Raw genomic sequence first — 26040 nt, forward strand, 5'->3', positions numbered from 1 at the left:
CAAAATAATGAAAAGCCTTTTTGTGGACAGTATATCTGCTTCCTCATTTCTGTGCGTATTTTTCTGTAGATTTTTTTTCAGATCTAATTCCTGTTTTACCCACGATTTTACCTTGTCAAAAAAGCAACATTACCAGGAATTAAATGTGCAGTATAGCTTTATGTTTGTGATTGACAAAAATGGCATTTAAAAGCCACAAATCTTCCTTTGCTCCATAATTTTTTGGAATGGATATATGGAGCCATCAGTACTTATAGGCCACCTTCAAATGGTCCACCTGAAGACACAATAACTTCATTAAAATCTAAGAGAGCATGGTTAGAAGCAAGGGGTACACTGACCAGTCATGGATTTATTTCTCAAAAGAACCCAGCAATAGGGACAAGTTTTTGTGAGGCATTAAGGATCACCAAAGAGAGCTCCATACTGTCACGAAGACCTAGGTTAAGCTATGCGCTATGGGAATGGTGGTGTTTATGTGTGGAAAGAAGCCAAACAAAACATTTCACAGATTCCTTTGTTATTTATCTATTTATTTCATTATACTTTGTCGCTGTCTCCCGCGTTAGCGAGGTTGTGCAAGGAAACAGATGAAAAGATGGCCCAACCCACCCACCTACACATGTATATACATACACATCCACACACGCACATACACATATCTATACATCTCAACGTATACATATATATACACACACAGACATATACATATATACACATGTACATAATTCATACTGTCTGCCCTTATTCATTCCCATCGCCACCCCGCCACACATGAAATAACAACTCCCTTCCCCCCGCATGTGTGTGAGGTAGCGCTAGGAAGACAACAAAGGCCACATTCATTCACACCCAGTCTCTAGCTGTCATGTATAATGCACCGAAACCACAGCTCCCTTTCCACATCCAGGCCCCACAGAACTTTCCATGGTTTACCCCAGACGCTTCACATGCCCTGGTTCAATCCATTGACAGCATGTTGACCCCAGTATACACATCGTTCCAATTCACTCTATTCCTTGCACGCCTTTCACCCTCCTGCATGTTCCGGCCCCAATCACTCAAAATCTTTTTCACTCCATCATTCCACCTCCAATTTGGTCTCCCACTTCTCCTCGTTCCCTCCACCTGTGACACATATATCCTCTTTGTCAATCTTTCCTCATTCATTCTCTCCATGTGACCAAACCATTTCAAAACACCCTCTTCTGCTCTCTCAACCACAGTCTTTTTATTACCACACATCTCTCTTACCCTATTATTACTTACTCGATCAAACCACCTCACACCACGTATTGTCCTCAAACATCTCATTTCCAGCACATCCACCCTCCTCCACACATCTCTATCTATAGCCCACGCCTCGCAACCATACAACATTGTCAGAACCACTATTCCTTCAAACATACCCATTTTTGCTTTCCAAGATAACCTTCTCGACTTCCAAACATTCTTCAATGCTCCCAGAACTTTCACCCCCTCCCCAACCCTACAATTCACTTCCACTTCCATGGTTCCATCCACTGCCAAATCCACTCCCGGATATCTAAAACACTTCACTTCCTCCAGTTTTTCTCCATTCAAACTTACCTCCCAAATGACTTGTCCCTCAACCCTACTGTACCTAATAACCTTACTCTTATTCACATTTACTCTCAGGTTTCTTCTTTCACACACTTTACCAAACTCAGTGACCAGCTTCTGCAGTTTCTCACCTGAATCAGCCACCAGCACTGTATCATCAGCAAACAATAACTGACTCACTTCCCAAGCTCTCTCATCCACAACAGACTGCATACTTGCTCCTCTTTCCAAAACTCTTGCATTCACCTCCCTAACAACCCCATCCATAAACAGATTAAACAACCATGGAGGCATCACGCACCCCTGCCGCAAACCAACATTCACTGAGAACCAATCACTTTCCTCTCTTCCTACACGTACACATGCCTTACATCCTCGATAAAAACTTTTCACTGCTTCTAACAACTTTGCCTCCCACACCATATATTCTTAATACCTTCCACAGAGCATCACTATCAACTCTATCATATGCCTTCTCCAGATCCATAAATGATACATACAAATCCATTTGCTTTTCTAAGAATTTCTCACATACATTCTTCAAAGCAAACACCTGATCCACACATCCTCTACCACTTCTGAAACCACACTGCTCTTCCCCAATCTGATGCTCTGTACATGCCTTCACCCTCTCAATCAATACCCTAACATATAATTTCCCAGGAATACTCAACTTATACCTCTGTCAAATAATGTAATTCATAAGTGAATCAAGGACATGTCAGAGGTCATCCATAGGCAAGTGCTTGGGCAGATCTAGGGAAGTCCAGAAAAATAAGCTTGCAGTTGGATGAAACAACACATACATCAAATTGCACTCAGTTTTTGTTTTTAATTCAATATATTCATGAGAGTGAAATAAGAAAGAATTCCTTTATTTTGTGAACCAAAAGCATCAACAAAGGCAGGAGACATTATGGTCATGAGGGATAATTTATTTTTTATTTGACTGCCTTTCTTGTTTCCTTATCATATCCATATGTACTGATGGGTCCCCTGCTGTGTTAGAGAGTTAAGGCTTTACCACTTTTCATGCCTGATTGAAAGAAGTATCTTGTTAGCCAAATTGTCAGTCTCATCCATGCAAAGGCAGTTAATCATTGTGTTGATAGTGCTGCATGAAGAGATTAGGTCTAAATGCACTGTACTTCTTTTTCATTCACAAGTATGGCGGCTTTCCAGAGGAAAAGTTCTAACAAGAGTTTTTGAACTTCATGAATAGATCAAGATATTCAGTCTCGAAAAAGGATCAAATTTGCCCTTAAAGTTTTACAGACCTAGAGTTTAGTTTCCTTGACATACAGTGCAAATGTGTTTGCTGTGCTGAACTCTCTGAACATCTCACTCCAAGGTAGAGTCATGTTCTTGTAGGTCGAAGAAAAGATTAAATCCTTTAAGAAGTTTGCTTTCTGGGAACAAAGAGTAAATTCTGACAACTTAGCTAGTTTTCTCTTTTTAATGCTGTCTTTTCTAATCCAGCATATGCATTGGGACCCAAAGTTCATGAGTGTTATTATACATCTGGAATTCCTGAAAATCATCTTTGATTGTTTTTTCCTAAATTATCTGGCAGATGACATTTCAGTAAGGAGCCCCCTTCCATGTGTATCTCAACAACATCAGTGATGGTGACCAAGCAAAATATAAGCTTCATGATTTACACAGTAACCAGAAACTTCAAGCTGATTTTGAATCAGATTAGCTCAGCTGATTCTGGTTGAAACTTGGAGAAGTAAATTGTGTCCTAATAATGTGAGCTTACAAAATTCCAATGCCATTTGTCACAACCTACCTTTGTGAATCAGGATTTTCTGCCCTTTTAACAAAGCAAAGAACAAACTGAAAGTCGCAAGTGAAATGCATGTGACTCTGTCAAAGATGTCACTCAGATTTGAATTGGTGTTAGTTATGAATCAGCAAAAGCAACAACACTTAAGTACCTAGTGCGGAATAGTGCGTTTACATTTGAAATAAACCCTCTGCTCCATGCTAAGTTACTTACCAAAGCATCCACTCTATCACACTTTCTCCTCCATACTTCAGCTTTTCAGTCATAATCTTATCCACTCCAGATGCCTCTCCTACCTTCAGTTTCATTATCACCCTTTTTACCTCCCTTCTTGTAATTGTTTCCTTCCATCCTCTATACCCATGCATGTAACAACTGCTGCATCACCTCCCACATTTGTTGGTTCTTCAGAATACTCTTTCCATCTTCATTTCACTTCCTCCTTTTGCCTCAGCAACTCCCCTTCCTTACCTCTCTCTGATATTTTCAATCTTACATCCACCTCTTTCCTTTTTCATCTCCTGCTAGTAGTTTCTCATTTTCCCTAAACTTTTCACTCAACTTTTTTCCTAAATCTTCTTATGCTCTTTCTTTGCTTCTCTCTATTAACTTCTTTACATTCCATTCACACATCTTATATTCTTCCTTCCTCTTTGCTGAACTTACACTGGTTCATTCCTTTTGAGCAATATACCATTTCTATTTCTTCTCTTCCACAGCATTTTTAGCCTCATCCTTTCACCATGCATTTTCTCTTTTATTCTTATCCCTCACAGCCTTGAATCCAACTACTAAGGCATATGACAGGGTGGATAGAGATGCTTTGTGGAAAGTCTTAAGAGTATAGTGTGAGAGGTAAGTTGCTAGAAGCAGTGAGAAGTTTTTATCAAGGGATGGCCAGTGTGAGAGTGATTGGTTCCCAGTGAAGGTCGATCTGTGGCAGGGGTGTGTGATATCCCCATGGTTATTTAATTTGTTTTTGGATGGGGTGGTTAGGGAGATAAATGCTAGAGTCATGGAGAGGGGTGAGTATGCAGTCTGTTGGGGATGAGAGGGCCTGGGAGGGGAGTCAGTTGTTGTTTACCGATTATACAGCACTGGTGGCTGATTCGAGTGAGAAACTGCAGAAGCTGGTGACTGAGTTTGGAAGTGTGTGAAAGGAGAAAGTTGAGAGTAAATGTGAATAAGAGCAAGGTTATTAGGTACAGTAGGGTTGAGGGTCAAGTCAATTGGGAGGTAAGTTTGAATGGAGAAAAACTGGAGGAAGTGAAGTGTTTTAGATATCTGGGAGTGGATCTGGCAGCGGATGGAAACATGGAAGCGGAAGTGGATCATAGGGTGGGGGAGGGGGCGAAAATTCTGGGAGCCTTGAAGAATGTGTGGAAGTCGAGAACATTATCTCGGAAAGCAAAAATGGGTATGTTTGAAGGAATAGTGGTTCCAACAATGTTGTATGGTTGCGAGGCGTGGACTATGGATAGAGTTGTGCGCAGGAGGATGGATGTGCTGGAAGTGAGATATTTGAGGACAATGTGTGGTGTGAGGTGGTTTGATCGAGTAAGTAACGTAAGGGTAAGAGAGATGTGTGGAAATAAAAAGAGCGTGGTTGAGAGAGCAGAAGAGGGTGTTTTGAAATGGTTTGGGACACATGGAGAGAATGAGTGAGGAAAGATTGACCGAGAGGATATATGTGTCGGAGGTGGAGGGAACGAGGAGAAGAGGGAGACCAAATTGGAGGTGGAAAGATGGAGTGAAAAAGATTTTGTGTGATCGGGGCCTGAACATGCAGGAGGGTGAAAGGAGGGCAAGGAATAGAGTGAATTGGAGCGATGTGGTATACCGGGGTTGACGTGCTGTCAGTGGATTGAATCAAGGCATGTGAAGCGTCTGGGGTAAACCATGGAAAGCTGTGCAGGTATGTATATTTGCGTGTGTGGACGTATGTATATACATGTGTATGGGGGTGGGTTGGGCCATTTCTTTCGTCTGTTTCCTTGCGCTACCTCGCAAACGCGGGAGACAGCAACAAAGCAAAAAAAAAAAAAAAAAAAAATATGGAGAGAATTAGTAAGGAAAGGTTGACAAAGAGGATATATTTGTCAGAGTTGGAGGGAACAAGGTGAAGCAGGAGACCACATTGGAGGTGGAAGGATGAAGTGAAAAAGATTTTGAGTGACTGGAGCCTGAACATGCAAGAGAATGAGAGGCGTGCAAGGAATAGAGTGAATTGGAATGATGTGGTATACTGTGGTCGACATGCTGTCAGTGGCCTGAACCATGGTATGTGAAACGTCTGGAGCACACCATAGAAAGGTCTGTGGGGCCTCGATGATAGCTAGAGACTGAGGGTGAATGAATATGGCCCTTTTTATATCTTTTCCTGGCACTACCTCGTTAACACAGGGAGTGGCAATGCTGTTTCCTGTGAGGCAAGGTGGTGCCAGAAATGGATGAAGGCAAGCGAGTATGAATATGTACTGAGGAATGAGCGTCAGGTTCTCATTCATGTTTGGTGACTTGGTGTACCTTTGCAAGTATTAGACATGACTGACTTAAATGTGTGTCAAGTATATGTGGAGATATTATTTGCACCCATTTTACTTTTGTATGTACTGTTATTCCTCATTATTTCCCAGTTTCATTTGCCAGCTCTCTCTCTCTCTCTCTCTCTCTCTCTCTCTCTCTCTCTCTCTCTCTCTCTCTCTCTCTCTCTCTCTCTCTCTTTCTCTCTCTCTCTTTCTCTCTCTCTCTCTCTTTCTCTCTCTCTCTCTCTCTCTCTCTCTCTCTCTCTCTCTCTCTCTCTCTCTCTCTCTCTCTCTCTCTCGGGAATATCCTTGCAACCCTCATTTGGGTCGTGACCTTGGGTTTGTCTAGATGGTACCAATGTTAACAAACTTAGAATGGAAGCAAGTGCCATTTGATGTAGATATAATGCTGCAGTGCAACATATTTGTTCACTTGTGTACAATTATTGTGTACATAAATCTTTAATAGCCTTGGTAACTTAGTTAAACACAATTTATATAAGTTTAAGATATATGTGCACATTTGTACTATTTCAACTTTTCTGTAAAAACACTTCTGTCCAATTGCAGGTCCAGTTGTACTCTGGTAATTCTACATTTGACTCCGGCCAGAAACTCAATAATTCCAGTAAGAAAGAATGACATTGCTAAGAAAGGGAATTAACTTTAGTTTGTTAGGTAAGTTCTTAGTTATTTGTATAAAACTCTTAGCAGGTAATTCTCAGTTAGCTATAGACCAGTTGATATGATTTTGGAATAACAACACTACTTAATTGATAAAAGTTCACTAAAAGTAGACTCTTTTATTAGTTAATATCCAGTACACTGGGGTAGGGGTACAGGAGAAAGAATTCCACCTCCATAATCTGTGTGTGCCATAGAAAGTGACCTAAGGAGACAGAGTGGGGGGCTAGAAACCCCCCTACTTTTATTTCAGTTAATTAAAGATGGAACAGAGGGAGCAAGCAAGGAGTACTCATCCTCCTCGAAGGCACAGTCACGGGTGTCTGAATATGTTTGGATGTAACCAAGATGAGAAAAGAGGAGAGATGGGTAGTATGTTTGAGGAAAGAAACCCGGATGTTCTGGCTGAGTGAAACAGATCTCTAGGGTAAAGGGTAAGAATGGTTTGGAAATGTATTGATGAGGACAAGAGCTAAGGAAGGAGTAGCATTACTCCAGAAGCATGAGGTGTGGGAGTGTGTGATAGAGTGTAAGGAAGTAAATTCTAGATTGATGTGGGTGAAAATGAACATCGATGGCAAGCCATGAGTGATCATTAGTGCTTTCGCATCTGGCCATGAGAAGAAAAATCATGAGAGGCAAGTGTTTTGGGAGCAGATGAGTGAGTGTGTTAGCTGTTTTGATGTAAGAGACTGGGTGCCAGTGATGGATGATCTAAATGTGAAGGTGAATAATGTGGCATTTGAGGTTATAACTGGGGGGCATGGGGTATTCAGTATTATGAATGGAAGTGACGAACAACTTGTGGAGGTGGGTGCTGAAAGAGGATTGGTGACTGGGAATATCTGGTTTAAAAAGAGGCTTGTATAAGAGAGACTTTTGGATGTAAATGTGCTGAGAGGCAACTGATAGGATGCATGATTGCTCTCTTGTGAAGGCAATGGTGAAGATTTGTAGAGGTTTTCAGAAAAAGGAAGCCATGTTGGTGTGTAAAGAGTGGTGAGAGAAGCTGAGCTTGGAATCGAGACTTATGTGAAGAAATACCAGGAGAGATTGAATGTTGAATGGCAAAAGTTGAGAGTAAATGAACCAAGAGGAGTGTGTCTGGAATGAAAGGTATTCAGGGAAGCAGTGCTGGCATATGCAAAAGGTTGGAGTTTGGCAGATTAGAAAGGGTAGTGAGTGGTGGGAAAAAGAAGTAAAGTTAAAAAAAGTTGCTAATGAAAGAGAAAAGAGAGGCATTTGGACAGTATTTACAGGAAAGGAGTGCAAATGATTGGGAGATGTATAAGAAAAAGTGGTAGCAGTTCCAAAGGAAGGTGTAGGGCTTGAAAAAGAGGGCAAATGAAAGTTGGAGTGAGTGAGTATCAGTAAACCATAGGGAGAGTAAGATGTTTTGGAAGGAAGTTAGTGATGTGCAAAAACAGGACAACAAATAGGAACATCAGTGAAATGGGCAAAAGAGGAAGTGGTAATGAGTAATGATGAAGTGAGGAGATGGAGTGAGCATTTTCAAGGACTGTTGAATGTGTTTGACAATTGGTCAGCAGATATGTGGTGTTTGGGTTTGGGAGGTAAGCAATATGAGAGTAGTTTGGTGAAGAGAGAAGAAAGCCTTATGTACGATGAAATGTGGCAAGGCAACTGGATTGGAAGGTATTACAATTGAATTTACTAAGAAAGGGAGTGACTGTGTCGCTAATTGGTTGGGAAGGATTTTTACTGTTCGTATGGATCATGGTGAGATACCTAAAGATTGGCAGAATGCATGTATATTGCCACTGTATAAAGGCAAGGAGAATAAAGGTGAGTGTTCAAACTACAGAGGTGTAAGTTTGCAAACTACAGAGGTGTAAGTTTGTGGAGTGTACCTGAGATATTGTATGGGAGGGTGTTGATTAAGAGGGTGAAGGCATGTACACAGCATCAGATTGGGGAGCAGCAGCATTGTTTCAGAAGTGATAGATGATGTGTGGATCAGGTGTTTGCTTTAAAGAAATGGATGAATATGCATGTGGCATTTATGGATCTTGAGAAAGCATTTGATAGTGTTGATAGAGATGCCTCGTGGAAGTTCTTAAGAATATCTGGTGTGGGAGGAAAGCTGCTAAAAGCAGTGAGATTTTTATGTATGGTGTGAGACTTCTGTATGAGTAGGAAGAAAGGAGGGTGAATAGTTTCAAGGGAAGGTTGGTCATTGGCAAGGGTGTGTGATGTCACCACGGTTGTCTAATTTGTTTGTGGATGGGGGATGAGGGAGGTAAATGCAAGAGTCTTGCTGAGAGGGGTGAGTATGCAGTCTGTGGGGATGAAAGTGCCTGGAAAGTGAGTCAATTGTTTGCTGGTATACATCAATGGTGGCAGATTCGAGGGAGAAACTGCAGAAGTTGGTTAATGGGTTTCGAAGAGTGTGTGAAAGGAGGAAATTGAGAGTAAATGCGAATAAAGGAAGAGATTAGTTAGGGTGTGAGTTTGAATAGAGAAAACTTGGAGGAAGTGAAGTACTTTAGGTACGTGAAAGTGGACTTGGCAGTGAATGGGACCATGGAAGCAGTCATGAATAGGCTGAGTGGCACCTAGTGGGATGTCTGATCATTAGCTTAAGGAGGGAAGCGTGAAGATGTATAGAGGCTTTAAAAAAGAATGGAGACAGTGTTGGGGAGAAAAGAGTGGTGAGAGTAAGTGAGTTTGGAAAGGAGACTTGCATGAAGAAATACCAGGAGAGATTGAGTGTAGAATGGTATGAGATGAGAGAACATGAAATGAGGGGAGTGTTTGAGGATTGGGAAGTATTTAGGGAAGTAGTGATGACATGCGAAAGAGATGCACGTGGCTTGTGAAAGGTGGGAGGCGGGCAGATTAGAAAGGGTAGCGAGTGGTGGGATGAAGAAGCAAAGTTGCTCGTAAAAGGGAGAAGAAGGGCATTTGGGAGGTACTAACAAGGGAGGAGTGCAAATGATTGGGAGATATATAAGAGAAAGCAGCAGGACAAGAGGAAGGTGCAGGGGTTGAAAAAAAGGGCAAATGAGAGTTGTGAGAGAGTATCATTAAACTTTAGAGAGAATAAAAAGATGTTTTGAAAGGAGGTAAATAATGTATGAAAGATAAGAGAGCAAATAGGAACATCGGTAAAGTGAGCAAAAGGGGAACTGATAACAGGTAGTGATGGAGTGAGGAGGTGGAGTGAATATTTTGAAGATCTGCTGAATGTTTTTGATGATAGAGTGGCAGATTTAGGGTGTTTAGGTTGGCTGGTATGCAAAGTGAGAGAGTCATGGAGGAGTGGATGGTATTGCAGTTGAATTTATTAAGAAGGGGTGACTGTGTTTTTGATTGGGAAGGATATTTACTATATGTATGGATCATAGTAAAGTGCCTGAGGATTAGCAGAATGCATGTATATTGCCGTTTTATTAAATACAGGCAAAGGGGATAAGGGTGAGTGTTCAAACTAGAGAGGCATATGTTTGTGTAGCATACCTGGTAAATTGTATGAGACAGTATTGATTAAGAGGATGAAGGCATGAGGAGGAGCAGTGTGGTTTCAGAAGTGGTTGAGGATGTGTGGATCAGGTGTTTGCTTTGTAAAATGTGCTTAAAAAATACTTAGTAAAATAGATGGATTTCTATGTGGCATTTCTGGATCTGGAGAGTGCATAAAATAGGGTTGCTAGGGATGCTTTGTGGAAGGTCTTAAGAATATGTGGTGTGGGAGGTAAGCTGCAAGAAGCAGTGAGAAGTTTTATGAAGGGTGCAAGGCATGTGTACGAGTAGGAAGACTGGAGGGTGAATGGTTCCTAGTGAAGGTTGGTCTGCGGCAGATGTATGTGATGTTTCTTTGGTTATTTAATTTGTTTATGGATGGGGTGGTGAGAGAAGTCAATGTATCAGTCTTGCAGAGTGGGGAGAGAATGCAGTCTGTTGGGGATGAGAGGGCCTGGGAAGTGAGCCAGGTGTGGTTCACTGATTTTATAGGAATGGTACCTGATATGAGTGAGAAACTGCAGAATTTGGTGACTGAGTTTGGAAGAGTGTTTGAAAGGAGAAAATTGAGAGTAAATGTAATTAAAAGCAAGGTTATTAGGTTCAGTAAGGTTTAGGGATGTAAGTTTGATTGGAGAGAAAAATAAGAGGAAAGGAAGTGTTTTAGATTTCTAGGAGTGGACTTGGCAGCGAAGGGAACCATGGAAGCAGAAGTGAGTCATAGAGTAGGGGAGAGGACAAAGGTTCTGGGAGCGATGAAGAATGTGTGGAAAGAGAGAACATTATATCGAAGAGCAAAAATGGGTATGTTTGAAGGGATAGTAGCTCCAACAATATTATATGGTTGCAAGACATGGGCCTTCATCCATTCCTGTTGCCAACTCGCTACACATAAAATAGTATCCCCCCTTGCATGTGCTAGGAAAAGATAAAAAAGGCCACATTTGTTCACACTCAGTATCCAGCTGTCATGTTAAATGCACTAAAACCACAGCTCCCTTTCCAAATCCATGCCCCACAAAACTTTCCATGCTTTACCCCAGACACTTCACATGCCCTGATTCAATCCATTGGCAGCACGTCGACCCAGGTATACCACATCGATCCAATTCTCTCTATTCCTTGCCCGCCTTTCACCCTCCTGCATGTTCAGGCCCCAATCACTCAAAATCTTTTTCACTCCATCTTTCCACCTCCAATTTGGTCTCCCACTTCTCCTCGTTCCCTCCACCTCCATCACATATATCCTCTTGGTCAATCTTTCCTCACTCATTCTCTCCATGTGACCAAACCATTTCAAAACACCCTCTTCTGCTCTCTCAACCATGCTCTTTTTATTTCCACACATCTCTCTTACCCTTACGTTACTTACTCGATCAAACCACCTCACACCACACATTGTCCTCAAACATCTCATTTCCAGCACATCCATCCTCCTGCGCACAACTCTATCCATAGCCCACGCCTCGCAACCATACAACATTGTTGGAACCACTATTCCTTCAAACATACCCATTTTTGCTTTCCGAGATAATGTTCTCGACTTCCACACATTCTTCAAGGCTCCCAGGATTTTCGCCCCCTGCCCCACCCTATGACCCACTTCCGCTTCCATGGTTCCATCCGCTGCCAGATCCACTCCCAGATATCTAAAACACTTTACTTCCTCCAGTTTTTCTCCATTCAAACTTACCTCCCAATTGACTTGACCCTCAACCCTACTGTACCTAATTACCTTGCTCTTATTCACATTTACTCTTAACTTTCTTCTTTCACACACTTTACCAAACTCAGTCACCAGCTTCTGCAGTTTCTCACATGAATCAGCCACCAGCGCTGTATCATCAGCGAACAACAACTGACTCACTTCCCAAGCTCTCTCATCCCCAACAGACTTCATCCTTGCCCCTCTTTCCAAAACTCTTGCATTTACCTCCCTAACAACCCCATCCATAAACAAATTAAACAACCATGGAGACATCACGCACCCCTGCCGCAAACCTACATTCTGGGGTAAACCATGGAAAGCTGTGTAGGTATGTATATTTGCGTGTGTGGACGTATGTATATACATGTTGTATGCGGGTGGGTTGGACCATTTCTTTCGTCTGTTTCCTTGCGCTACCTCACAAACGCGGGAGACAGCGACAAAGCAAAAAAAAAAAAATATATATATATATATATATATATATATATATATATATATATATATATATATATATGAGTAATGTGGCAGTTGAGGGAATAATTGGTATACATGGGGTGTTCAGTGTTGTAAATGGAAATGGTGAAGAGCTTGTAGATTTATGTGCTGAAAAAGGACTGGTGATTGGGAATACCTGGTTTAAAAAGCGAGATATACATAAGTATACGTATGTAAGTAGGAGAGATGGCCAGAGAGCGTTATTGGATTACGTGTTAATTGACAGGCGCGCGAAAGAGAGACTTTAGGATGTTAATGTGCTGAGAGGTGCAACTGGAGGGATGTCTGATCATTATCTTGTGGAGGCTAAGGTGAAGATTTGTATGGGTTTTCAGAAAAGAAGAGAGAATGTTAGGGTGAAGAGGATGGTGAGAGTAAGTGAGCTTGGGAAGGAGACTTGTGTGAGGAAGTACCAGGAGAGACTGAGTACAGAATGCAAAAAGGTGAGAACAATGGAAGTAAGGGGAGTGGGGGAGGAATGGGATGTATTTAGGGAATCAGTGATGGATTGCGCAAAAGGTGCTTGTGGCATGAGAAGAGTGGGAGGTGGGTTGATTAGAAAGGGTAGTGAGTGGTAGGATGAAGAAGTAAGATTATTAGTGAAAGCGAAGAGAGAGGCATTTGGATGATTTTTGCAGGGAAAAAATGCAATTGAGTGGGAGATGTATAAAAAAGAGACAGGAGGTCAAGAGAAAGGTGCAAGAGGTGAAAAAGAGGGCAAATGAGAGCTGGGGTGAGAGAGTATCATTAAATTTTAGGGAGAATAAAAAGATGTTCTGGAAGGAGGTAAATAAAGTGCGTAAGACAAGGGAGCAAATGGGAACTTCAGTGAAGGGCGCAAATGGGGAGGTGATAACAAGTAGTGGTGATGTGAGAAGGAGATGGAGTGAGTATTTTGAAGGTTTGTTGAATGTGTTTGATGATAGAGTGGCAGATATAGGGTGTTTTGGTCGAGGTGGTGTGCAAAGTGAGAGGGTTAGGGAAAATGATTTGGTAAACAGAGAAGAGGTAGTAAAAGCTTTGCGGAAGATGAAAGCCGGCAAGGCAGCAGGTTTTGATGGTATTGCAGTGGAATTTATTAAAAAAGGGGGTGACTGTATTATTGAGTGGTTGGTAAGGTTATTTAATGTATGTATGACTCATGGTGAGGTGCCTGAGGATTGGCGGAATGCATGCATAGTGCCATTGTACAAAGGCAAAGGGGATAAGAGTGAGTGCTCAAATTACAGAGGTATAAGTTTGTTGAGTATTCCTGGTAAATTATATGGGAGGGTATTGATTGAGAGGGTGAAGGCATGTACAGAGCATCAGATTGGGGAAGAGCAGTGTGGTTTCAGAAGTGGTAGAGGATGTGTGGATCAGGTATTTGCTTTGAAGAATGTATGTGAGAAATACTTAGAAAAGCAAATGGATTTGTATGTAGCATTTATGGATCTGGAGAAGGCATATGATAGAGTTGATAGAGATGCTCTGTGGAAGGTATTAAGAATATATGGTGTGGGAGGCAAGTTGTTAGAAGTAGTGAAAAGTTTTTATCGAGGATGTAAGGCATGTGTACGTGTAGGAAGAGAGGAAAGTGATTGGTTCTCAGTGAATGTAGGTTTGCGGCAGGGGTGTGTGATGTCTCCATGGTTGTTTAATTTGTTTATGGATGGGGTTGTTAGGGAGGTAAATGCAAGATTTTTGGAAAGAGGGGCAAGTATGAAGTCTGTTGGGGATGAGAGAGCTTGGGAAGTGAGTCAGTAGTTGTTCGCTGATGATACAGCGCTGGTGGCTGATTCATGTGAGAAACTGCAGAAGCTGGTGACTGAGTTTGGTAAAGTGTGTGAAAGAAGAAAGTTAAGAGTAAATGTGAATAAGAGCAAGGTAATTAGGTACAGTAGGGTTGAGGGTCAAGTCAATTGGGAGGTAAGTTTGAATGGAGAAAAACTGGAGGAAGTAAAGTGTTTTAGATATTTGGGAGTGGATCTGGCAGCGGATGGAACCATGGAAGCGGAAGTGGGTCATAGGGTGGGGCAGGGGGCGAAAATCCTGGGAGCCTTGAAGAATGTGTGGAAGTCGAGAACATTATCTCGGAAAGCAAAAATGGGTATGTTTGAAGGAATAGTGGTTCCAACAATGTTGTATGGTTGCGAGGCGTGGGCTATGGATAGAGTTGTGCGCAGAAGGATGGATGTGCTGGAAATGAGATGTTTGAGGACAGTGTGTGGTGTGAGGTGGTGTGATCGAGTAAGTAACGTAAGGGTAAGAGAGATGTGTGGAAATAAAAAGAGCGTGGTTGAGAGAGCAGAAGAGGGTGTTTTGAAATGGTTTGGGCACATGGAGAGAATGAGTGAGGAAAGATTGACCAAGAGGATATATGTGTCGGAGGTGGAGGGAATGAGGAGAAGTGGGAGACCAAATTGGAGGTGGAAAGATGGAGTGAAAAAGATTTTGTGTGATCGGGGCCTGAACATGCAGGAGGGTGAAAGGAGGGCAAGGAATAGAGTGAATTGGAGCGATGTGGTATACTGGGGTTGATGTGCTGTCAGTGGATTGAATCAAGGCATGTGTATGGGGGTGGGTTGGGCCATTTCTTTCGTCTGTTTCCTTGCGCTACCTCGCAAACGCGGGAGACAGCGACAAAGCAAAAAAAAAATATATATATATATATATATATATATATATATATATATATATATATATATATATATATATATATATATATTTTTTTTTTATACTTTGTCGCTGTCTCCCGCGTTTGCGAGGTAGCGCAAGGAAACAGACGAAAGAAATGGCCCAACCCCTCCCATACACATGTATATACATACGTCCACACACGCAAATATACATACCTACACAGCTTTCCATGGTTTACCCCAGACGCTTCACATGCCCTGATTCAATCCACTGACAGCACGTCAACCCCGGTATACCACATCGCTCCAATTCACTCTATTCCTTGCCCTCCTTTCACCCTCCTGCATGTTCAGGCCCCGATCACACAAAATCTTTTTCACTTTATCTTTCCACCTCCAATTTGGTCTCCCTCTTCTCCTCGTTCCCTCCACCTCCGACACATATATCCTCTTGGTCAATCTTTCCTCACTCATTCTCTCCATGTGCCCAAACCACTTCAAAACACCCTCTTCTGCTCTCTCAACCACGCTCTTTTTATTTCCACACATCTCTCTTACCCTTACATTACTCACTCGATCAAACCACCTCACACCACACATTGTCCTCAAACATCTCATTTCCAGCACATCCATCCTCCTGCGCACAACTCTATCCATAGCCCACGCCTCGCAACCATACAACATTGTTGGAACCACTATTCCTTTAAACATACCCATTTTTGCTTTCCGAGATAATGTTCTCGACTTCCACACATTCTTCAAGGCCCCCAGAATTTTCGCCCCCTCCCCCACCCTATGATCCACTTCCGCTTCCATGGTTCCATCCGCTGCCAGATCCACTCCCAGATATCTAAAACACTTCACTTCCTCCAGTTTTTCTCCATTCAAACTCACCTCCCAATATATATATATATATATATATATATATATATATATATATATATATATATATATATATATATATTCATTCATTTAATTATACTCTATCACTGAAGGGTAGAGGAATTTTGAGCCAGATTATGTGGAAGTTTGGAGAAACTCAAGATTCATGAGGCAAGCAAAGAGAGTTTTTGTATTACAGGAGGCACTAACACAAAACTCAGAGCAGAAATAAATGGTAGAGGATAAAGTAAGAAATCTCAGTGTAGACAAGGAAGCAGTCTTGGACAGTTGGTTCCAAAGGGAATAAATTGGACGAAAAGGTGGAGATAGGATGCTTACAGAAGAATGGGTAGATCCGAGACTTTGAATATTGTAGAAATGAATAGAGAAAGATCCAGGTCTTGGAGCTGTATCTGAAAAAATGCTTTAATTTCTTAACCAGTGGTTACTTTCTTTTTTGGCACCAGAGATTTTGAAAGATTTGTACTACAGTATCATAATTTTTCTTTTAAACAAAAGAAAAACCAGAGAGTAGAGTAAAATATTGTATGTATTATGTGTTGTTGTGTTGTATTAGAGATGGAGAGTGTGTGAGTTTAGACTTTAGTGCCAGCAAGTCACAGGCAGGTGAGGATGCATGACAAACAGAACAGTACAGGTTCAGTGTTGCCATTACTTACCTTCCCTGTACCTTCCCTGGATAGTTGATGTCTGTCATTTGTTTTATTTTCTTGACTTCATAGCTTTACAGTTTTGGTTTTGTTTGAGTCCTTACCATTTCCATTAGCAGTTTTGCTAAAAAGTGATTGGGATTTATGGTTTTATCTTCCAAGTAGATCTTGATCCAGTCTTCAGTTGGTTTACTATCCATATTTTTTAACTTTCTGTTTTTGTCATTATTTTTATTAAGTGCATTTCTGATTACTCTAATTTCTTTCTGCTCTGTATGTTCAGTTTTTATTATTTTTTGCTTCCCCTTCTGTGACCATTTTTAATCATTGTACTTTCTTTTCTCATTCAGAGTATTCCACTTATTATTGTTTCGTATCTTTCTTGGACTGATGTCAGTCTCAAATGTTAATCCCTTACATAAGGTAGTTTCTATAATAAAACATGCTTTCTCCTGCAATGCTGCACAGTCATTATCATCATTGTTTGCTGATTCTTCATCTTTACTATTCTGATAATTTCATTTGCTGAGATTTTTGCAACCGTTAATAAATTTTGCATAGGAAGATGAGAAGTGATTTTGTGTCATATTTATTGAAATTAAGTCAATCATGCATCCTTAGACCATATTTTAAGCATCCAATTATAAGTAGTGATTTGCGATCTACTTATACCGCCTACTACAGTAAATACATTTATTAGCAATACAGTTTTTGATCTGATGTATTATATCTCAATGAATACTTTTGTATTTTTAATCCCTTAATCCCTTAGTGTCCCACTAATTAATAGTTACCAACCCTCAAAATTCACCTTTTCTAAGTTGTTCAAAAAATATCTTTAATCTGCTGTTTCAAAGACATTCTTATAAGTGAAAAATAACTTCAGAAGTATTTTTTTGCATGGTTGTAACGTGCACTAAGATTTGCTAGAGGAAGGCTTGAGTGTGAAGTAAGTTACCAGTGTACGTTTCATTTTTTTACATACACCATACAATCTTACTGATTGTTATTATGTTTCATCTTATATGATATAATCATATCTTTTATCTTATATGATAGAATGCTATAATCATTGCCGTTCATTGATATTTTTTTCATAATAGGAATGTTATAAAAGTTTGTAAAATTACCAACCGTACTATTCAGACACATTGTTGCCAAAGTCATGCAGGTGCTGGCAACACTGCCTCCACTTTTGCTAGAAAATATTCTCCTGCCTCATCTTGGTCACCTCTTGATGCTGAAAGAATCATTGCCCTATAAATCACTCTCCACATGATCCAAAGACTGATCATCACTAAAATAATAAAGGATCATCTGCTTTGAACTAGAAATTTTGCAAAACGCCACTGAGTTTCCTTCCTAGAAAAATCATGAAAATGTGTTCCCATTGGCATTGTTGTAAGATGACTGACTGTGAAAAGAAATTATTACACACTTCCACCTCTGCCACCACCCAGGCTTGGTGCACGGCCTTGAAATGAAGGTATGAATCTCAATGCATGAATATCCATCTTGAGGTTTGCTTCGTTATCATAAATATCTGTCTTAAGACGTTAAGGAATTAATAACCTTTTGGTATGCATGATTTGTTGTCAGTATAAGTGATTGCTTTCTTTATCCAAAGAGGTATTTTTTATTTATATCTTTCTGCCATCTTACAAGGACATTGGTGTTATTTGATTTCACTTGCATAAGGTTACACTGTAAGTGAAAATTCACCTTCATTAAGATTATATCATGGTCACTGGATGAAAAGGAGTATGATCTTGTCAAATAATTTCCAACTCCAAAGGATCCCATTATATCCCTGATGTTGATTGGAGTTCATTGATTAAATTGAATTACAAGAATGGATACTATTATTTTTAAAGCACTTGTCTGAATTTCTGTTACTTATATGTAGGAAATTAAATAGAATGATTAATAGTAGGATGGTCTATCTTTTAGAGAAAACAAGTTAGTATTTTCTTTTTCAGAAAACGTTGACATGAATAAGGTATCTGGGTCCCTTCTGCTCAAGTCTTTGACATGATGAATAACCCTGAAGTACAGTTTGTATTCAATAGTGAGTCATAGAACACTTAAGTATTATGTTTGTAACTTCAAGCTGGGGCACCTTGTATACATTCCTTAAATGAAAACTGATAAACCCTTTTTAAATGTATATAGCAGTGTGGATAAATATTTGCATAAGTACTCACCTGGTATTTATTAATTTTAATGAATCATGTTACTTTCATTTCATACAACTTAGTAAGTAATCTTGAATGTTGCCTTACAATTTTTCATGTCCTGATGTGTATGAAATTGACATCTGTTTAATTTAATTGATTTAGAGTATGATTGCTCTATCTGAATCAGTTACTATTGCAGTAGAGTACCTGGTTATAGAGGTGGCACTAAAATTTTGTCACAAAATTCCACAGTTTTATTCCATGTATTAACTGATGTGTATTGGAAAATGATCAAGAGAGGATACTAATTTTCTTATAGTAAGATGTGTATTTTTATGTGATGATGAAAATTTGTTAATGAATGATGTGATTCTTTAGAAGTGATATTGGTTTTTAGGGAATTTGTACATGCTTTTATTACTTTCATGATTTTACTTGACAGTACATGTGAGTAACACTGAGACCTGTAATTCAGTGAAATGAGGTAGACATAGTGAATATGGGAAAATTTTATGGGATGAAGATTGGATTTATATGATTGAAGGCTTGCATCATTTACAGTCCTAAGTGTGGAGACTCTGAAGCATTAGATATAAACTCCATCATTTTATTTTGTCAGTGAAGAAATGGTTACATTGGCAGATTAAGTGTAATAATGTTGTGCATCTTCATGTACATGTAGACTGTTTTTTTCTTTCTACAGATTATTTTCATATTTTTCATATATATACTTAGAAAAGCAAATGGATTTTTATGTAGCATTTATGGATCTGGAGAAGACATATGATAGAGTTGATAGAGATGCTCTGTGGAAGGTATTAAGAATATATGGTGTGGGAGGTAAGTTGTTAGAAGCAGTGAAAAGTTTTTATCGAGGATGTAAGGCATGTGTACGTGTAGGAAGAGAGGTGAGTGATTGGTTCTCGGTGAATGTTGGTTTGTGGCAGGGGTGCGTGATGTCTCCATGGTTGTTTGATTTGTTTATGGATGGGGTTGTTAGGGAGGTGAATGCAAGAGTTTTAGAAAGAGGGGCAAGTATGCAGTCTGTTGTGAATGAGAGAGCTTGGGAAGTGAGTCAGTTGTTGTTCGCCGATGATACAGTGCTGGTGGCTGATTCGGGAGAGAAACTGCAGAAGCTGGTGACTGTGTTTGGTAAAGCATGTGAAAGAAGAAAGCTGAGAGTAAATGTGAATAAGAGCAAGGTTATTAGGTACAGTAGGGTTGAGGGACAAGTTAATTGGGAGGTAAGTTTTAATGGAGAAAAACTGGAGGAAGTTAAGTGTTTTAGATATCTGGGGGTGGATTTGGCAGCGAATGGAACCATGGAAGTGGAAGTGAATCATAGGATGTGGGAGGGGGTGAAAGTTCTGGGAGCGTTGAAAAATGTGTGGAAGTCGAGAGCGTTATCTTGGAAAGCAAAAATGGGTATGTTTGAAGGAATAGTGGTTCTGACAATGATATATGGTTGCAAGGCATGGGCTATAGATAGAGGTGTGCGAAGGAGGGTGGATGTGCTGAAAATGAGATGTTTAAGGACAGGTTGTGCTGTGACATGGTTTGATCGAGTCAGTGATGAAAGGGTAAGAGAGATTTGTGGTAATAAAAAGAGTGTGGTTGAGAGAGCAGAAGAAGGGTGTTTTGAAATGGTTTGGTCACATGGAGAGAATGAATAAGGAAAGATTGACAAAGAGGATATATGTGTCAGAGGTGGAGGGAATGAGAAGTGGGAGACCAAATTGGAGGTGGAAAGATGGAGTGAAAATGATTTTGAGTGATCAGGGCCTGAACATGCAGGAGGGTGAAAGGCATGCAAGGAATAGAGTGAATTGGAATGATGTGGTATACCAGGGTTGACGTGCTGTCATTGGATTGAACCAGGGCATGTGAAGCGTCTGGGGTATACCATGGAAAGTTCTGTGGGGCCTGGATGTGGAAAGGGAGCTGTGGTTTCAGTGCATTATACATGACAGCTAGAGACTGAGTGTGAACGAATGTGGCCTTTGTTGTCTTTTCCTAGCGCTACCTCGCACACATGTGGGGGGAGGGGGTTGTTATTTCATGTGTGGCGGGGTGGTGATGGGAATGAATAAGGGCAGACAGTATGAATTATGTACATGTGTATATATGTATATGTCTGTGTGTATATATATATATATATATATATATATATATATATATATATATATATATATATATATATGTATATATATATATATATATATATGTATATGTTGAGATGTATAGGTATGTATATTTGCGTGTGTGGATGTGTATGTATATACATGTGTATGTGGGTGGGTTGGGCCATTCTTTCATCTGTTTCCTTGCGTTACCTCGCTAACGCGGGAGACAGCAACAAAGCAAAATAAATGAATATATATATATATATATATATATATATATATATATATATATATATATATATATATATATATATATATATATATTTATTTTGCTTTGTCGCTGTCTCCCGCGTTAGCGAGGGAGCGCAAGGAAACAGACGAAAGAAACGGCCCAACCCACCCCCATACACATGTATATACATACCCATCCATGAACACACATATACATACCTATATATTTCAATGTATACATATATATACATACACAGACATATACATATATACACATGCACATAATTCATACTTGCTGCCATTATTCATTCCCGTCGCCGCCCCACCACACACGAAATGACAACACACTCCCCTCGCATGCGCGCGAAGTAGTGCTAGGAAAAGACAACAAAGGCCACATTCGTTTACACTCAGTCTGTAGCTGTCATGTATAATGCACTGAAACCACAGCTCCCTTTCCACATCCAGGCCTCACAAAACTTTCCATGGTTTAACACAGATGCTTCACATGCCCTGGTTCAATCCACTGACAGCACGTTGACCCTGGTATACACATTGTTTCAATTCACTCTATTCCTAGCACACATTTCACCCTCCTGCATGTTCAGGCCCCGATCACTCAAAATCTTTTTCACTCCATCCTTCCACTTCCAATTTGGTCTACCACTTCTCCTCCTTCCCTCCACCTCTGACACATATATCCTCTTTGTCAATCTCTCCTCACTCATTCTCTCCATGTGACCAAACCATTTCAACACACCCTCTTCTGCTCTCTCAACCACACTCTTTTTACTACCACACATCTCTCTTACCCTTTCATTACTTACTCAATCAAACCACCTCACACCACATATTGTTTCCAAACATCTCATTTCCAACACATCCACCTTCCTCCGAACAACCCTATCTATAGCCCATGCTTTGCAACCGTATAACATTTTTGGAACCACTATTCATTCAAACATACCCATTTTTGCTTTCTGAGATAATGTTCTCGCCTTCCACACATTCTTCATGCTCCCAGAACCTTCGCCTCCTACCCCACCCTGTGACTCACTTCCACTTCCATGGTTCCATCTGCAGCTAAATCCACTCCCAGATATCTAAAACACTTCAATTCCTCCAGTTTTTCTCCATTCAAACTTATCTCCCAATTAATTGTCCCTCAATCCTACTGAACATAATAGCCTTGCTCTTATTCACATTTACTCTCAACTTTCTCCTTTCACACTTTACCAAACTCAGTCACCAACCTCCGCAGTTTCTCACCCGAATCAGCCAACAGTACTGCATCATCAGCATACAACAACTGACTCACTTCACAAGCCCTTTCATCTACAAAAGACTTCGTACTTGCTCCTCTCTCCAAAACTCTTGCATTCACCTCCCTAACAACCCCTTCCATAAACATCACACACCCCTGGGATCCAATCACTTTCCTCTCTTTCTTCTCGTACACATGCCTTACATCCTTGGTAAAAACTTTTCACTGCCTCTAGTAACTTACCTCCCGCACCATATACTCTTAAAACCTTCCACAAAGCATCTCTCAACCCTGTCATATGCCTTCTCCAGATCCATAAATGCTACATACAAATCCATTTGCTTTTCTAATTATTTGTCACATACATTTTTCAAAGCAAAAACCTAATCCACACATCCTCTACTTTTTCTGAAACCACACTGCTCTTTCCCAATCTGATGCTCTGTACATGCCTTCACCCTCTCAATCAATACCCTCCCATATAATTTCCCAGGAATACTCAACAAACTTATGCCTCTGTAATTAGAACACTCACCTTTATCCCCTTTGCCTTTGTTCAGTGGCACTATGCATGCATTCCGCCAATCCTCTGGCACTTCACCATGATCCATACAGACACTGAATATCCTTACCAACCGCACTTCACCATGATTTATACAGACACTGAATATCCTTACCAACCAATCATATAAGTACACTTGGATCTGAACAACCATAGGTACATGTACACTTGCATTGATGTTCATTTATTCATGTACACACATCTGGAATGCACATACTTTCATATAAGCACACTACACAACACAAACAAGTAGTATCCTTGATTTGCATGTGCACACACACACACACACACACACACACACACACACACACACACACTTGCATGCACACAGGCTGCAAGAAGAACATAGGCTGCGCTATGTGTATTTTCAAGACTTTGGAGGGTCTACTATTCCTTGAACCAATTATATACTAGCGAAGGGAGGGATTCAAATATGAAGGGGCCCCTAAGTTATGTATGAATCGGGTGGTAAGTTTATATGTACATGTTTGGGAGTTTGATAGGACTTTGGAGTGATAATGCCCCCATATTCAAATAGGAAGCTAATGAGTGTCCAAACTTCAGTGATTCTACATATTTTGATTTATGGGTATTATAAAAGCAGAACCATTTTTTAAGAAAGGCTAATATTACAGAAGTTTGCAAGTGTTGTAAATTTTTTTACTGCATGAAGTTTAGCTCTGACATTATGAAAGAAAGTAGATTTAAGTGTAACCTAAAGGCACCACTGTCAAAGTCAGTTACAGATTTAAATTCTCCTCACGATTGAAGCTATTTGGTGCTGGGAAGCTTCATTATTTCACTAGAATTAACCTAGGGGGTCAGCTTGAGACCAGTAGCACTGCATGAGCCAAGAGAGCCAAGGAAGAAAAAAAGTTTTTTTAAAGATTGAAGTGATTTTAAATGAGAAATATGGGTAAAAGCTCATCAGTACACACTGTCTATCTATATGTTCATATCTCTGATGCCTGTTCCAATTGGAACTCCCTCAGAGGGGTGGCCACAGCAACAGAGTCTCCTCCTTCAACAGGTGACTGGCAGGTGGCAAGTCTTATGTAGTGTTTAATGCTGAGTGCTTGTATCTAATGCTCCTACCTTCTGCTTCTACTTAATATCCCTGCCACTCTAACAAAGCCAAATACTGTTTAAAGTTTCTGTTAGAATTTGGTTTACAGACTGGTATGGTCTTCAATAAAGAAGGGTACCAGGATCAGTCATTCATAACAAGATTCACTTGGAAGAGACAGAAGATGAAGATGAAAGAGGAACCATAAGAGAACAAACTTTTGAAGAAGTCAAGGGATGTTAGAATTTAAGATCAGAACTTAACATGACTTGAGGATGAGTTAAAGAAACTGAGAAATCAATTTAGAGTTTATGAAAGATTTCATAAGACAAGAAAGAAGTACAGGATCTGATTAACATAGTAACTGAGTATAAACAAAAATTCAACTTTAGCGGATGGGATTCGTGAGGTACTTTTTCAAAAGAAAGAAGAATCCTATGCATCATTCTTTTTGATATGTGTCTGTTGATCAGCTGAGGAAAGTTTTCCTTCTGCACCTCCTTGCCTTTCATTGTCAAGAGATCCTGTGGTATTTTATCACCCTCCTCTCATCATAGGGAAACTGCACCTGATATTGTTGGAGTTATAGAAAGGAAGCTTACTATCTCAGTCAATCTATATCTCTGATACCCATTACTATCATGAACTCCCTCAAGGGGGTGGCTACAGCAAAAGTCTCCATAACTGGTGAACTCCAATGCCACTTCTTAGGCTTTAGTGCCTCTCATCCTTAACAGGCCACTGGTAGGGGGCAACTGTAGTGCTTTGTTTCCAAGGGCTTCTACCTGTTTCTACTGACTACTTCTATTTAATGTTCCTGCTCAGTGTACCAGCCCACAGCTTCTTGCTAATGTTCCTACTTACTACCTCTACCTAATGTTTCTACCTAATGCTCCTGCCTGATGTTCATACCTACTACTTATATCTGCTGGTACTACCTTTTTGCCAAAAGGCAGGACTAGCACTCTGCACTCACTACAAGAAAATCTAGAATTATGAAGAATGAGTTGTGTAAGTTAAGTGTTGTCAAGTGCTGTATGTGACAAAAAGAGATTATATGTTTATGGACAGATTGCCAATAGACTACATGTGGATGAGGCAGAAAGAAAAGACAGCTAACTGGATCAGAGGAGTGCAGTATGACAACTGCTGAAGTACTAGCATACTGCACAGCCATCAGTAAGCCTCCTGATATCCAGGTGGATAGTATCAGTTATATACCTCCTGGGTCAGTGGCTGCCTACTAACTTCTTTTTACTAAAGGGATAGAATTTCCCCTGTTTTGCCCAGAGGGATACATGGTTGTAAAGAGGAGCAGAAAAGGCCAAGGAGGGAAAGAATTGACCCTTTTAATAAATGATAGCCTTAAGTTTCAAGAAATAGTGAAGGATAGCCCATTTAGACAACACATAATAGGAAGAGTAACTGCATGGAAGATGTGCAGATTTGTGTTAATATAATATGATCCTTCAAAGAATTGCATTGCAACAATCTAGAACAAATATAAAGCAGTAACAGTGAGGGAACAATCAGAATAGCACATGAAGCTGTAAAACACTTCCCAGAGATGGTAAAGTACTGATAATAGTAGATTTCAGTTATAAAGAGATGCACTGGATTCTCATGTTGATGGGAGGCCATAGAGACTCATGTTTTTAGAGTATGTACAGGAAAACTTCTTGTACCAGCATGTTAGTGAGCATACTAGGATGAGATGGACTGATAGTAGATCGCATCTTCACACATACTAGCATGGGCTTCATGAATATTTTATTAGATACATCAAAGAGACAGCAACCAAGTATAACATAAAGTAAAAAAATTTCATGTAGTGCTCAATATGACTGTGTGTTAAGGAGAATATTAAAAGAGCAGAGGTGAGACAAGACATAAAAGAGGAGATATAATTGTGGAAACTAAACACATCAACAATTTTTATAGTAACATAGATTGGGAAATGAAGTTTATTAGCCAGAAACCTGGGCTTCATGATAAGAGGTTTTGTGAAACTCACAATGAAGGAGTAGGAATACAAGCACCTCTGGACTTAAATACAGAGGGAATGGTAAGAAAGAACAAAGAACAGTTTAATAAAAGATGTGAAAAAACAAAGGAGTTTCAGGATGTGCAATGGTGAAGATATAGATGGCACAGCCAGCATTTGCAAGTATAAGGGAA

The 26040-nt window shown here is 40.1% G+C and overlaps 1 protein-coding gene across 1 annotated transcript in view; it reads left to right on the forward strand.

Moving 5' to 3' along the window:
- The window catches only part of LOC139757286 (uncharacterized), a 53689-nt gene extending 33480 nt beyond the window's left edge, over positions 1–20209 (forward strand). The window contains exons 6-7 of the mRNA XM_071677656.1: positions 6469–6576; positions 18419–20209. Coding sequence (XP_071533757.1) covers positions 6469–6540 — 72 coding nt within the window. The 3' untranslated portion in view covers positions 6541–6576; positions 18419–20209. The remainder of the gene's footprint in view (positions 1–6468; positions 6577–18418) is intronic.
- The last annotated feature ends 5831 nt before the right edge of the window (positions 20210–26040 follow it).

This window comes from Panulirus ornatus, chromosome 2 (genome assembly GCF_036320965.1).
Source record: "Panulirus ornatus isolate Po-2019 chromosome 2, ASM3632096v1, whole genome shotgun sequence".
Classification (NCBI taxonomy): Eukaryota; Metazoa; Arthropoda; class Malacostraca; order Decapoda; family Palinuridae; genus Panulirus; species Panulirus ornatus.